Below are 15757 nucleotides of genomic sequence, written 5' to 3' on the forward strand. Positions count from 1 at the left end.
TATGGTGGTGTTTCATATTCAATTTGATTTTGGAACAGATGTAAATAGACTAACTTACCTACTTTCCGAACATAGTTTTTTAATAATTATAGCCACAATAATCTGATTTACAATGCCCTTCAGTTAAAGGTGGGGTAGGTAATTCACTTCAGAAACACTTTTTGTTAAATTCCATGGAATGCTCTAAACATCCCGATGGCAATGAATACATTAAATGCTTTGACAATAAATACATTAAAAAAATTCATCTGTGGAAGCCGTGGCGCTGTAAAAAGCACGACCAATCATCTGAGCCGGCCCGGCTAAAGTAACTGGATGGCCTACCTGCCTGTCAGCCTTCCATCTGGGCACAAACTTATCTCGTGCCCTCATTGGTCATGTGCGCGTTCGTGTGTGTTGGAGGAGGGGCTCTGTGAGGAAGTCTGAAGGAAGGGGCAGATTTTTTCCAGCTGCGTACTTTCAAATTCTAGCGCACTCGAGCTGGTTTCTCCATTCTTACCTACCCTACGTTTAAGTATTTGGGCTTGCAACATATTTTTGGACAGAAATAATGAAATATCTGAATATAAAGCAGGTTTCGGAAGGACAGCTTGCCTTCTTAAATAATTGTCAGTATCTGTTCTGAGCCCACAGGCTGTTGAGCTTTAGAGTATCTACTAATTATTTGACTCCTTAGTGTAGTATTTATGTTGTTAATTCTCGAATGTACTGCGAAATTGCAATGAACTGAGATTTTGAACTGATTCTAAATGTCATTAAGATGAGTAACTCATTAGGCATGCGATTAATTTATGAAGTAATATAAAAGTGATTGGTTGATGTCTAGCAATGCATTATGGATAGCTTAATCAAATGATTTGATTTGGGTTGGTTGAGGTAATCAGATGTTGATCTCAGCCAGCCATTTGCTGCTTCTAATTTGAAACCTTTCTAAGCAAATATCCTGCTCATGCACTACTTAGGCTACAGAGGTCTCTGGCTCGACCGCCGAGGCTCTGGAACAGCTGACAAAAGAGAAAGCCACTTTGATGCAGGAGAAGAACGAAGCCCAATCTTTGCTGGAGGAGCTCCGAGGCTCCACGCAGAAGACGGAGACACAGGTGAGGGATGCTAACGTAAACTCTCAGGTCTTATCCTGTTGACCTCTGTGTTTTCTACAAATGTGTGGATTGTTCATTTTTGTTTCAGCTGAAAACATTGAAGAAAAACAATTCCAAGTATCAAGATGACCTGAATGTATCCAAAGAGCAGCTTTGCATAGAAACTCAGAGGACTGAGAGTCTGTGTAAGGAAATGTGAGTATATTTAAATTCAAGGCTGTCATTGTCATTCGTACGTAGCGACAGTGTAGTTAGGACATGAACATCTTGGGTCCCAGGCTCCTCCAACAGAGCAACACAATAACACAGATAAAATAGTGCAAGTAAATACAATCAAATGGAATAGAAGTAGTGCAATAAGAGTCTAAATACAAGTGATACATCATTTGTAAGTTGCTAACAGGTGAATGTTATGGATGTTCTTAGTTCAGGTGTTTGCCAGTCTTGGCTGCTTGTAACAGATATCTGTTAGACTTCATTTAATTTCATTTCAAACCTTTATTTACCCAGGTGTATCCCATTGAGATCATTGATCTCTTGTTCAAGGGAGACCTGCTCAAGTAGGTTCCACATGAAACATAAACAGAACAACAAAAAGGACATCTTACAGCATCATTACAGGGATTACAATGTACATAACTATCCACATGAGCAGGTACCAACAGCTTCCGATTGAGTAGCATCCAACCGAGCTTTAAAAACATGTAGTGGCACCAGATTGCTCAGTTTCCATTTCAATATGAATTGTATGATATCATTGGTGGGCTACAGTAAATAGATATGGAGAAGAACTTCCTACAAACTAATGTTTAATATGTTGTACGTGTTTTATTGACGTTGTAAGATGAACTTAACATTTGTTATCATTTAGAGAGGAGCTCAAAGAAGCAGATTCTGCAAAGACGCAGAAGCTGCAAGATGAGAAGAACAAGCTGAATCTGGAGCTCGAGAACAATCAGAATCACCAGAGTGATCTTGAGAAGGTGAAACAATTTAAAAAAATACTCTCACAAACCTTCAAGCATTAAACATCATGTTTTAGATATTATCTGTTGACCATGATTCGATTTAACACATTTGTTCTTTCTCTTAGCTCAAGGATCACAACTCTAAACTCAAAAAGCAGTTGAAGCAAAGGTAAGTCATTTCTTCTTATTCCAGCAGTTGCACAGATCTTTGCAAATTCACAAATAATTGATAAGCATGTTGTTCCAATAAACACTTGTATGAATGTACATGAATTATTAAGCAAAAGCTATCATGCTGTTTTTTTCTTCTTCAAAGCCTGCCGAATAATGCTTACAGGTATTTAAAGCCTTAATTATGTTGTAATGTTGATCATCCTCGTGTATTACATACCGTATATATCATCCACATATGAAGCCACATCATTAGAAATAAGCAACAAGCAAGCCATGGTTACGTTTCCGTTCAATGGCTTTTCCCCAAAAATGATGTGATATCTGCTTTAAGCTGGAATGGAGGGAACACACATACACACACACACACACACACACACACACACACACACACACACACACACACTAGGGCTGTGCAATTAATCATATTTTAATCACAATTACGATTTTGGCCTGCCACAATTACAAAAACAACATCATTGAAAGAAACAATTATTTTTGGTCTAATTTATTTTTATTTATATATGTTTAGTAGCTTATTTATTTAAATTTATCATTTCTTTTATTTATTTTTGTATTGGTTTTTCAGTTGAATTATACGTTCAGGGTAATCGACAGTTAAAAAGATACTGTTCAAATTATTATTTGTATTTGTTAAAAAGTTAAATAAATGGATATTTTCAAAGTCAATGAATAATCGTATTTAATAATCGTGATATCAATTATTGACCAAAATAATCGTGATTATGATTTTTGCCATAATCGAGCAGCCCACACACACACACACACACACACACACACACACACACACACACACACACACACACACACACACACACACACACACACACACACACAGATGTTCTTATGACAACATTCTTGTTTTTTGTGTGAAACAAAAAAGTTGACGAAGGAGGAGGAGTGGGCTTGAAATCACGCTACAACAGGAACATATTATAATTTTTTGCCGTTGTCCTCTGAAACTCCAACCTAAGTTTACCAAATATTTTAACCAAACTGCCAATTGTCGTTGTTTTAGTTCCCTGTATGTCTTCTCAAATATCTGAAAGTTGCAAAAAACTGAGCTTTATTGTTAAAAATCTGTTGGGGCAAGTTTTTCTCTACCTTGAGGGATTGTGTACCGCACCTCTGAGATATATGTTGGTATTGTGTCGCTGATAGTGAGAGCACCTCGAAGGAGCAGCATGAAAAGGAGAAGGCTACCCTCCAAAAGTCCATCAATAAAAACAGTGCCTTAATTTCGGAAAAGGACCAGCAGGTGGAAACCCTGAAGAGCGAGGTGAGAATCTAATGCATTTTTGGTTTAGCAGAACATTGATGTAACTGTTGAGTTTGCACAAAATGTATTCAAGCAAGTCCAGATGTGAGAGTGCGCTGAAAGAACGGCGACTTAGTGAGAAAAAGGCACAGTAGCCGACGCATTTCGTCTTGCCGGTTCAAAACACTTGAACTTATGGGTTTTGTGTCTAAGATCTCGAATAGCGGATGAATTGCTCAAATTGAACTTTTGCTTGTATTAGTGTTGTGATTCAAATCACTTTTATCTTCAAATTATGTTTTAATAGAAGCCCTGCAATTAACATTTTTCATTATCAATGAATTGAATGATTATGTTCTTAAATTGATCACATTTTCTTTAATGAATGATCCGTTATCAAGATAGTTGCCAATTATTCTCCAGCTGTTTAGTTAAACAGCTGGAGTATAATTGGCAACTATCTTGATTGAAATAATTAAATAGAGCTGCCATGTTTAGTTAAACATGGCAGCTTTATTTAATTATTTCAATATTGAATAAAAGTGTTGATTGTTTTCTTCACAGCTGGGTGCACTGCGTGGGGAAAGTGCCTCGGTTAAGACTCTCCAGGGGACGATTGAGGCCTTGGAGCGGGACAAGACTAAGTTACAGGATCGAGTTCAAAGACTGGAGAAGGACCGGGCGGCAGGTCCTGAAAGCATCAACAGGTCCTCAGGTAAGAAGGGATTTAATCCACCACTCTAATACTTTAGAGCCGGGGTGTCCAAACTACGCGAAGGTCCGTTTACGCCGGTTGTTAAGCAACATCGTTATGGGGAAATGCAAGTCTGCGTCCAAATGGTTGGAAGATAAGGAGGAAGGACCATCAATACTGTATATAGTCAATGTTGCGCCAATGTAACCGGTTAAAACTCAAAGTGGCGATGAGGTCTTAAAATGTATGGAAAGGGTCTTTAAAAAAGGTCTTACATCTGACTTCAGGACTCCTGCATGTACCCCGTAGTATTCATGTGTTAATAAAACCACCTTTCAAATAAATTCAGTCAACTCAAGTTGGAAACATTTTCTAACATATCTTAGTTAAGAAAAAAGCCTAATAACTTATTTACATAACAAGCTTGAAATACACCCTTCCTATTTCTCCTTATTATCATCAATCTGAGCGTCTGTTTGAAGCGATGAGCTGCTAACACTCACAAGCATCATTTACCTACACTTGATTGATTTTGCTGACTTATAACTGAACTAATGAGGCGATATACCTCGAGTGAGCGGCCCAGGCCTTCGTATATTTTTCTGTATGTGGCCCTCGGTGAAAAAAGTTTGGACACCCCTGCCTTAGAGGTCAGTTCTGTGTGAAGGGACCCCAATGAAAGAGAATATTCTACTCATGTTTTTCTTCTGTCTTCCAGGTGATGAAGTTTTGGAGCAACTAAGGGACGACAAGCAGAGCGCAGAGGTGTGTGTCCTTTTGATCTCCTCTTGGATAATACTAACCCGAGGTCTGGATGGAGTGACGCTTTTTGCATTCATACATTCAGTGTGAAGATGCTTCTGGCCCCAAAAAAAATGTGGCAAATATTCAACCTCGTTTACATTTCCCATCACATTTGGGGCAGTCGTACGGACACAGTCTCTGTGCTGCTTTCTCAGACATGTACTAACAAAAAGGACGTCTGATGTAGCCCTAGACTCTACAGTGTGTTGTTTACTCGTTGCAGTATAATGTTTTACAGAGGTGAATGGAGATTCAAAGCATACTGATGACAGCCTGTCTCTCGCCTCCTCGATCACTTCTCATTTCCTGCCTCTGTTTACTTAAATGTTATACTGTATTTCTGTGTCAGTGATGACTTGAGTGTGTTGTCTGGCAGAAGATTGGTCCTAATTTGAATCTCAACATTTTTTTATTCTCCTTTTCTTTCTTAAACTCCGATTCCTCTCCTCTGCTCTGTCTCTGATGTTGGCAATGCTACAACACCATCAGGCAGCGGTTTGTTCATGTTTTCATCAGCTTCACTTGTGCATGTCTGTCTCTGTCACCGTGGCGTCCGGTGGATCACACCTTAGTCTGTGTTAAAACTACAAGCGGTCGTACGAAGATAATTCAAGCTTGGTGAACTAAAACCTTTAGCGTTCAATAAATGCGCTGCTTAAATTCCTATATAGACAACGACAGCCATCATAGCGGATAGGATCTGTTAAAGGGACAGCTCACCCCTTTCACCTGTAGTGCTTGTATATAGAAATGAATTTATTAGGATAAACCCCTTGAGAGCTAGTCATCAATTTAGACATTTCGCTGAGTGTTTGAGAGATAGCGAATAGCATCTGATATCTCGATGAAATGGAACACTCGAAGCCCTAAAGAAAAACTCAACAGAAAGCATGACCCATTACTTTAAGATAATCCACGGGTCCTTGTGCAGTTTTACAGAGGGACTATTTTCTTTCTCTTAAACTACGCTGCCCACTGCATCACAGCACTACTCCTGGACGAGAGCCAGGATCAGCTGTTGATGATTTTGCGTTAAAGGGTCAAGCTTTCTCAAAAGAGACATTTCAAATGCTATTTTTTATTTTTAGGGTTAACTAAATAAAGGTCGACTCTTACTTAGTAATACACTTCTCATAAGCGGGTGTTTTACTAACTTTCCTCATTCCAAGCTTGAGTTTCTTCTTCGGCTGACGACTCAGTCACAATTCACTATTATAACTTAGATAAGATTAATTGTTTTGGAATATGGCAGGGCATAGTTACAGTTGTATAATCTAAATAGTGTTTTAATAGAATCAAGGCAACATTTTGCACATAAATCAAAGTGTAAATGTCACAGGGTGTTATACACACTGTAATAGATCATAGATGATCCTTCAGCAGCAGCACTGATGCTAATGCTGCGTTTCCCCTTTTCAGATCGAGTTCCTGAATTCAGTCATCGTTGACCTCCAGAAGAAAAATAAGGAACAGAAGGCAGACTTGGAGACAATGGCTGCTGCTGCTCTGAATGGAAATAATCCAAGTGAGCTGGATAACTATGATGAGTAAGTGTGTAGCTGTGAGGTTGAGTGGTCAACCCAAAATAAAAACGACCTTGCTCCGGATGGCCAAAGATGTGTCCGACTCGTATATGTAGCGGCAATACAACTCATTCTGTAACTCATTTTCAACTTGTTTTGTTGCAGCCACGATAATCAACCCACAAAGAAGAAGCTTCCTCCAAGACTCTTCTGTGACATCTGCGACTGCTTTGACCTCCACGACACCGAGGACTGTCCCACACAGATGCAGATGCCCGACTCTCCTCCACACACCACCTACCACGGCGCTAAGGGCGAGGATCGGTCATACTGCAACATCTGCGAGGTCTTTGGCCACTGGACCGAATCCTGTAACGATGACCAGACCTTTTAAGCCTTTTTCCACCCTCGTTTCGCACAATCAGTACATTTGCACATCATGTTAAATTTACGCTGTGCTTTATGGGTTTGGGTTTGTACGTGTGCATTTGTGTGCTTGATTTTGCAAAGCATATCTGTCGTCCTTAAGCGCTCTTATGGGAGAACGTCCTCCTCAGAATCCCTTCATACAAAAAAACCTTCAGAGATAATCATTTACAGCGGTTAACGGTTTGTATCTGTAAAACCTTTTGGTATCCTGGGCGTGTGTGAGCGAGAAGATGCTGCGGGGGATGTTTCATGGTGGGAGAAGCGATGATCTTCTCATCATTTAATTTATCAATATCCTAACATTGTTTGCACAGCTTGTTGGGGCTACAAGATAATATAGTATCATAAGAGGTGTTTATTTGAAACTGTAAATTACTTGATTGAAAAAATATCAGTTTGCGCAAAAAAATTGGTGAGCTATAGTTTATTTTTTTATGCCTGGAAATATGATGTACTCTTTTTAAAGGTTAAATAGTATGTGTGTAGTTTTGTGAAAGGTGATCACAGGGAGGAACTTTCTCTCTCTTCCTGGAGAGCAGCGGAGAAACCCAGTGCTGATGGCTTTAATGGGAACGTTTTGTATGGTCTTCACGAAGGAACTGATGGACGATTGCTTGAAAAGAAGCAGTGAAAGCACTTCAAAGTCAGTTCCCGTGAAATGCCCTTTCCAAAAGGTTTCTTTGCAATTAAGAGCATTTCTCTACGAAACAAATACTTTGGTATTTCTTTTCAAATGTTTTGAATATCTGTATTAAAAATAAATGTATGTATAAATTAAATATTGAACTTTTGTTTTGATTGTTACATTGAAAGCGCAGTCACTGTTTACGACTTCACACAGTTTCAGATTGCACTTCAAGTACAGATCTATCAGTGTGTTGCATTGCTCACTTTATGATCAATCAACATTTATATATATATATATATAGCCCAATATCACACATTTTACATTTTTCTCACGGGGCTTTAGGTATTACAGAATATGAATATGAATACAACACCCTCTGTCCTTAGGCGCTCACATCGGAAAAACTCCCAGAGAAACCTCACAGTTAATGGGTCAAAATGGAGAAAACCCTTAATAATAATAATTATAAATTACATTTGTATAGCGCCTTTCAAGGTGAACAAACAAACGGGGCAAATAATAAAGGGAAAATTCACTTGGCAAAAAAACCGAGGAGGGATCCTTCTCCCAGGACAGACAGACAGACGTGCAATAGATGTCGTGTAACTTCCCAATGCTAGTAAAAAAAATCCAGGTATAAATAGCCTCATTGATTTGGTTTAAGAGTTCTGAGTGGATTACTGTGTGTGTGTTTTGCTTCTATAAAACAAGCAAAAACCCGTGACCATGGCTAAAACAGACCTAAGAAACATAGATGATGGATGGACAGCTTTAAAGTTGAGAAGCTGAAAGAGACCGTCCACGTTGTGACTGATGAACACCCCTTCCAGCAGAGGGCGACAGGTTACGCGCTCTCACAGTTTTGTCCTTGCTGAGTTGCCGTACCCCGGGTTACTTGTTACTACAGCTTGCTACGTTGTTTACAAAATTTCCGGAACCATTTTTCTGACAGTGCTGAATTCCCCTCGTTTTATGCATCAGTCGGGTCTCGCAGGTCTCTCCGGCCTGTGCCGAGTCACCGACCACCTGTACCTCAGTAATGGCCGAGCCGCCAACGACTCCTCCCAGGTGATTCGGTGCAACATCACCTGCATCGTGAACGTGACGGAGACGAAGAGCCGCTGTCCTCTGCACCGCGGGGTGGAGTACATCCACATCCCACTGCCCGATTCCCCGGCCTCTGCTCTGGGGGAACACTTCGACGATGTGTCGGATAAGATCCAGCTGACTGCGGAGCTCGGTGGCCGGACTCTGGTGCACTGCAACGCCGGGGTGAGCCGCTCCGCCTCGCTGTGCATGGCCTATCTGATGAAGCACCGCGGGGAGTCTCTGCGGGCGGCCCACAGCTGGGTGAGGAGCTGCCGCCCGGTGGTGAGGCCCAACAACGGCTTCTGGAAACAGCTCATCCGCTATGAGATGGAGCTCCGTGGGTGCGCCTCTGTCCGGATGATCTGCACCTCCATGGGAGAGGTACCAGACATTTATGAAGAGGAGGCCAGGAACATGATGCCACTGCGATGATGAAGCCTCTTTATTGTAACAACGAAGGAATGCATGAGAAATAATATTCCGTATCGTGTTTCGCATATACAATGAACTGCTGTTTGTATAAAGGCTTACAATGTACTCCTTTTATTATGGAGTACAATACATTCCAAGGGTAAATATTGTACTCTTTACTAGTTATTCAGCAGCTATAGTAACTTATTTGAGATGAAGATGTATCTCCACATAAAAGGTTTAATATATTATGAAATACATGCATCCCATGCTTTTCAGGTTTGGCCAGTATTTAGTTTGGGCCCCTTGTCACATTGTTGAGTTAAAAGTTCCACCAAATAGGGATTTCAACTACATTTTCCAGATAATTTCACAGGGGTAAAACTATCAAACATTTGATAGTTTGTTTCCTTTTTCCTGTTAAACGTCTGATGACCAGTTATATTTATTGTGACCCCAGATGTGTCCTCTGACCCCCAGGTTGGGAACTCCGGAAATAAACTATTTAACGAAAGTGAAATGCTTCTTAAGAATTGTGTCATTATAAACTATTATAGTATTAATTGTAATATAAATATGTATTTCCTATGTTGATCAGCTACAGTTGACATTACTACATAAGTGCTATTGTGTTTGTATTTTTTAATAATGCTTTGTATGTTTTTTAACATTTTACTAAAGGATCTGATTGTTTTTCAGCACTGGCTGGACGTGATTCGACAGGCACTGAATCACGAAAGCAGGTGACAGTAAAAGCAGTCAAGGAATCCAATTCATTGAGGCTAGAATGTACAAAAAGCTTTTATTTTCGAATCAAAACACATCTCAATCGATTAATTGGACGCAAAATGTTGCAATAAACACTTGATTGACAACAGGATGTTTTCATATGGACAGCAAGGCCTAACAAACTGAAATAAATACCTATTCATGTAGCTAATATGTTCATTAAACATCTTGAAAACATGCCGTTTCATGCTTACTGCCAGACTAGGATGACTCGATTGTTTTTTCTAACACATTTTTACTCACGAAAAGAGCAAATTAATTAAAAGATGTTGCGTTTTTCTTTGCAAAATGTAACAATAAAAAATATATATTTTGGGACATCATATGGACTTTGATTCTTCCAAGAAACAATTAGATTAGATTTATCTTCCTTTTTCTTAAATAAATGATAACCCTCAACCGGTACAAATAAAGTCACAAATTAGGAAACAGGCACAGAAAAAGAACCCCACATTGAATCACAGTACATTTCTTCACAATTTGGCACAAGACACACACACACACCCTAACAGAACAATTGTATCTAATGCAATAGTGGTCTACTATCCTCAGTCACGTTTATTCCAATAGCACACTCGAAGCAATAAATCACCTGTCCAACGTTCCTCTTTGAAAACCGTTTTAAAGGTTACAACATATCAGGCTAGTTTCATGCAAAGCAACGAGTGTAACGGGTAAGACATATTCATCAAAAGAGGAAACTACAGAACCAGACAGACAGTTTACAGCAATGCAAGTTATGCATGTTATCATTGCGGATCAATTAAGCTGCGTTAACAAGCCCAACCCTGACAGCAGTCAACACAATATTCCTTTATCTTAGGAGCTGGTTCAACCTTTTGGGGAGATATTCCCTTTCTAGCTAAAAGTCGGATGAAAAGAGTAAAAGTGAGCTTTAAAAAGCTACTAAAAAGTGGTATTGTATTACTTTTGACAGAGCCATGCTGTCTGCTTTTCTGTTTCCAGTACGTAGCTATGCTAATCTAACCTTTTGCCATGTTTACTGGAAATGTGTTAGAGTGGTATTGATCTTCTTACATAACTCTTAGCACGAAAGCAAAGTACAGCCTTTCCAAAATGGACCGCTTCAAGCTCAGACTGAATGAGTATCAAACGTTAGGCAGTTCAAGTGGGAGAGCATTGTTATTGTCCAAACATCTCGCTTGGAAAGTAAAGGTTACATTCAACTAAAACTCTTGTTATATTTTCTCAGAGACATTTAACCTCAAATAAATTGTACACGGACAGTAATTTACAAATGGCTTATTTAGTGCACAGTGCAATAATGTACTGTACATACAAATCTGGAATCCAAACAGATAATTTCCTCTGCTACCTAAATATCCTGAGTCCGAACCTTAGTCAGTTCAAATGACAACATCGCCTTTAAAGTGGAATAATGACACAAGTGCAATAACAGCATGCTTATTTTACCTTCACTGCATCTCACTAATTCCCTCGATAAGGCAACAGTTTCATCTGCATAGTCACGTGATAAGCATCTATTGGTATAGAATAAAATAATGTCAATTTATCCAAAGGTGGAGTCGACGCAGAGAGAACCAGGAAAATATATAACGCCAGTATCCATTCACCCTCTTCTTACACACCCCCATTTTTTTACAGCAGCTCAAGGCAATGGCTTCCAGATCATTACTTAAGATTACATCTGAAAGGAAATGGAGAGAATTCATTGATATGGTATTTTCACATTTAAAAAGAGACGGAGTGTATCTTCATATCAACAACTTACATTCTGGTCCAGCTTCTGGTAGTCTCCGGATTTAGGTCGACGAGCAGATCTGTATTTCTTTCCTTCCAAAAGAAAGGCAAAGATCTACGGGAAAGAAAAGAGATATTGGCAAGTTTTCCACTGAATGGTTGAAGCTTTACATACAAGACAAACCTTGATATGATTAACCGAGGCATCGCAGAGGAGAAATCGCTCTCTGTATCAAAAGAAATTAAGCATTTCTCCTAAAATATCAAACTATCCCTTTAAGATTGCTGCTCTCAGCTGTAGTGCTTGTTTGGGCCCAGAAATGAATCTGCAAGTCACAAGCTGACCACGTGTACCACATATTTAGTCACAAAATAATACAAGACTGTTAGTCTAATCCAAATGTACTTTTAAAATACACCAGCAAATATTTCCCCCGCGTTAAACGATGACCCACTTAATCCATTGCATAAAATGGAGACCTGACCTGAGAGTGAAACAAATGCAAAAGATATAGCTAAGCCGCTTCTGTGTTTCAAAGAATTCCCCTTCTGTCTACGTTACACAGACTGAAATGGTTGCCACACACACAACATTTTCATCTGAAATCTGGGCCAGTGGAAACAGGAAGTTTGCTTCAAATATGTGCGAGTGTGAGCTTAAACCCAGGTACCTTCCGTTTGTTGTGGTAGGTGATGTAAAGCCCTGCCACGAGCACTGCTGTACAGACAAGGTAGGCAAAGAAATGACTGCTCTCCGCCACATCCTCTTCCATTTGTTCCTTATTTGCGCCGTCTAATTGTGATTTATTCTCATTGCCTTTGTCTTCTGGCTTGGTGTTATCTACTTCTCCCGTCAATAACAGGTCTTCAGCTTCAGGGACAGGTTCTCCTTTCACGGATGTCGTTGTGGTTGCAGGCTTAACAGTGGGTGTTGTCTTCCCTTCTCCAGGGTCCTGGTTATTCCCATCTGTCCCTTTCTTGCCGTTTATATCATTGTGGCTTTCCTCACTTGTTGTATTTGTGGTTTGCTTCGTGTCTACTGGTTTCTTCTCGTTGTTGTCTTGTCCTTTCTTGCCAGAGTCCCCGTCAGCCTGTTTGGTTTCGTTAGACGGTTTGGCCACATCTGACGCTTTTCCCCCTTCTGGCTTTACTGTGGGTTTTTCATCTGCTTTATGTTCTTCTGTTTTGTTTGCTCCTGGGACGCCAATACCTTTTTCCCCATCTTTATCTTCAGCTACAGTAGAAGCAGCTACGTTTGGAGTTGTCTCTACTGAAGTGGGTTCTGCTACTGCATCGTTCTTGGTTTCTGGTGCACCTGTAAATAAGCACAAAACAAAACACAATCAGAGATTCAAGCAGAAGAACACACAGGATGGGGACAATAACAGAAATATCAGAAATGAAATTGCCATCTATTAATAAATGCTAGAAATGCTGCCATTGTTTATCCCTCAATTAGACCTCGATACATCTGCTCTTTTCTCCATTACCTTAGAGCTTTGTTTCCCTTTGGGGTTATAGCGGCCAAAATCATAAAGAAATAAACCAGAAATCTAACTCAAATAAAACCGCTGCTGAGGCACCACTTGGAGCAGGGGTGTCAAACAATGTACTATAACACATTCGCATAAAGGTTGCACTCAAAGGGCCAGTTGTAACTATATAAATATACATATATAAATATATAATATATATATATAAAATAAATAATGTATTATATTACATTATTGCCTCTGAATTTGATTATTATCGGATAGGATAATAACTTAGTAATTAACTACTCTGAAAGCAGAAGTCCAGGGCAAATAATTGCAAGTCTTTTCAGTGCGCATGTCACAAAACGAGATGCATTGTGGGACATGTAGTTTATGGGCAACCTGCTTCTGTAAAGTGGCATGTAACCATATAATAAACGTATTATATTCTTAGCAAGCTCTTGCGGGGCCGGATTTGGCCCCCGTGCCTTGAGTTTGAGACCCCTGATTTAGAGGATCTTACGCAGGGTTCAATGATCCAGACCAGTATCCATTTCCACTACTAGTATGTTCTGTGTCACCTTTTTGGTAAGGTCCTTTGTTTTTATATAGGCCAAGAAGATTTAATGAGATGATATGATGATATGATGTTAATAGCACAAAGTAAAAGGGCTCGAGGTGGAAGAAAAAACCGCCCGCACTAAAAGACGAAAGATGAGAACTAGTTTGGTGTACAGACTGAACTGAAATAAATGTAAATAACACTCATTATTATTTATAGGATAAAATGGATGAGGTAATTCTTCAAACAATGTAAGATAAGATTGACCTTATTGATCCCGAATTTGGACATGTTTCCGTCAGCAGCATTTTAAAACAAGGCATTGCACGTAATGGGAAAATAAAAAGAGTAGGAAACAAACAAACATGAAGTATAAACATCTCAAAATAAAAAACACTATGATGGCCAAATTACAGCTAACACAATTGAAAAGTAAGATATTATTTAGTAGACACTCGTTCGTTGATTGGCTCATTTTCTCTGAGTTTAAAACAAGTGATACTTATTATTCAGCAACATGGACACTTAGCTTAATTAGCTATCAGGGATTATGGAGGAACAGGTATCTGTAATCTATTTGAATAGCCTATAAGGAGAAGAATACATAGCAAAACGACACAAAACTCACCTCTGACCAAGCAGACACACAGACATGTTGTGAGCAGCAGGAAATCAGTCCGCATCGTGTCTTGAAAAGGACTAAAAACCGAAAACAAGTGTGTTTATTCTGTCACCTTTCAGTTTTCGACTCTATCCGCGTAGACAGATTGACAGGTTGGAGCTTTCGACTAATTCTGCTTCCGTGTAACAAGCCTGTTCTTCTTCTGCAGGGGAAACACAGCAGACTGCTCTACCGCCACCTAGAGGTAGAGTACTGACACTACAGGGCTGTGTTTTCCAGTAAGGAAAGCTAGAATACAATAAAAAGAAGCTTCTTTGTCCTGTATCATTTTCAGACTGTTATTTCTTAAGCTTTCTTGGCATCCATTCATACAGGATATGCAGTTGCTTTCTTAAGGCACGAGTTCATATTCTTCCTTTTTCTGTAAACAAGTGTTCTTGTTTGTGAAATAGATTGTACTTTTCTGCTTATTTTAACTGCTTTTTTATTAAAGCCAACCTGCATTTCAAATTAACAAGTTACATTTTGTCTCATTAATGTTCAAATGCCATGTTATCAATCACAATCTTGATACATCTAAAGTTTGATGCTGGTAATGGTAATGGTAAGAACCAGCATGTTCTTCTTCTGCAGGGGGAAATACAGCAGACTGCTCTACCGCCACCTACAGGTAGAGTACTGACACTACAGGGCTGTGTTTTCCAGCAAGGAAAGCTGGAATGCAATCAAAACACGCTTCTTTGTCCGGTATTACTATCAGACTTTATTCTTAATTATTCCCATATTGGAACTTCAGGTGCTTTACACAACACACGGGGACTATCAGTTTTCTTGGCATGCATTCATACAGGATATACAGTTGCTTGCTTAAGGCAGGACTGTCTATTCTTTACACCAATCCCTTCTTTCTGTAAACAAGTGTGACGTGTCATTGAGAACAAAGTGATGAGTACGTACAACTCTGTGAAAATGAAACGTCTCCCACAGTATAAGGACATTTTAAATGTGGTTTATTTGTGAAATGGATTGTATTTTTGTACTTATTTTTAACTGATTTCAATTGACATGCATTTACATCTAACAAATGCAAGTTATATTTTTCAAGAGACCTTCATGTTCAAATGGCAATATTCAATGTTATGTATCACAATCATGAGCCATTCAAGTGTTGGAAGAAGTAGGCTATACCCAGATCCTTTACCTAGGGCAAAAAAAAGTACTCATTAGCCTATTCACAATGGCCCATCTAAGAATAATACTAAGAACAGCAGTATTGTATTGTTTAGGTTATTTTGTCGTCTTGTTTTTAAACATGCATTTAGGTATTGTAGTTTGTCCATAATAATAATAATTCCTTACATTTATTATAGCGCTTTTTCAATTACTCAAAGCGCTTTACATATACACACATATATCATACATGCAATGGTCAGATACTGTGGACAATACCCACAGGAGCCAGTTCAGGTGAAGTGTCTTGCCCAAGGACAC

General features: G+C 39.3%; 3 protein-coding genes across 7 annotated transcripts in view; 2 read left to right on the forward strand and 1 right to left on the reverse strand.

The window, feature by feature from the left end:
- clip1a (CAP-GLY domain containing linker protein 1a) overlaps positions 1-7747 on the forward strand; it is a 29615-nt gene extending 21868 nt beyond the window's left edge. For 4 of the 5 annotated variants that reach the window (XM_034090307.2, XM_071204422.1, XM_071204423.1 and 1 more), the window contains 10 exons: positions 963-1100; positions 1189-1295; positions 1972-2083; positions 2194-2237; positions 2385-2405; positions 3422-3539; positions 4083-4233; positions 4931-4977; positions 6436-6563; positions 6705-7747. In XM_034090307.2, coding sequence (XP_033946198.1) covers positions 963-1100; positions 1189-1295; positions 1972-2083; positions 2194-2237; positions 2385-2405; positions 3422-3539; positions 4083-4233; positions 4931-4977; positions 6436-6563; positions 6705-6933 — 1095 coding nt within the window. In that variant the 3' untranslated portion in view covers positions 6934-7747. The remainder of the gene's footprint in view (positions 1-962; positions 1101-1188; positions 1296-1971; positions 2084-2193; positions 2238-2384; positions 2406-3421; positions 3540-4082; positions 4234-4930; positions 4978-6435; positions 6564-6704) is intronic. The other variant, XM_071204421.1, reaches the window with a different exon arrangement.
- A 682-nt stretch (positions 7748-8429) lies between these two features.
- Positions 8430-10514, forward strand: LOC117452207 (dual specificity protein phosphatase 18-like). Its single transcript, XM_034090698.2, has one exon. The coding sequence runs from the start codon at positions 8569-8571 to the stop codon at positions 9115-9117; it is 549 nt and encodes a 182-aa protein (XP_033946589.1). The 5' UTR covers positions 8430-8568; the 3' UTR covers positions 9118-10514.
- Positions 9880-14474, reverse strand: tgoln2 (trans-golgi network protein 2). Its single transcript, XM_034090697.2, has 4 exons — positions 14273-14474; positions 12279-12922; positions 11639-11722; positions 9880-11554 (listed from the first exon to the last, which is right to left on the reverse strand). The coding sequence occupies exons 1-4, from the start codon at positions 14325-14327 to the stop codon at positions 11549-11551; spliced, it is 789 nt and encodes a 262-aa protein (XP_033946588.1). The 5' UTR covers positions 14328-14474; the 3' UTR covers positions 9880-11548.
- Between the last annotated feature and the right edge of the window lie 1283 nt (positions 14475-15757).

Source organism: Pseudochaenichthys georgianus, chromosome 9 (genome assembly GCF_902827115.2).
Source record: "Pseudochaenichthys georgianus chromosome 9, fPseGeo1.2, whole genome shotgun sequence".
In the NCBI taxonomy this organism is placed as follows: domain Eukaryota; kingdom Metazoa; phylum Chordata; class Actinopteri; order Perciformes; family Channichthyidae; genus Pseudochaenichthys; species Pseudochaenichthys georgianus.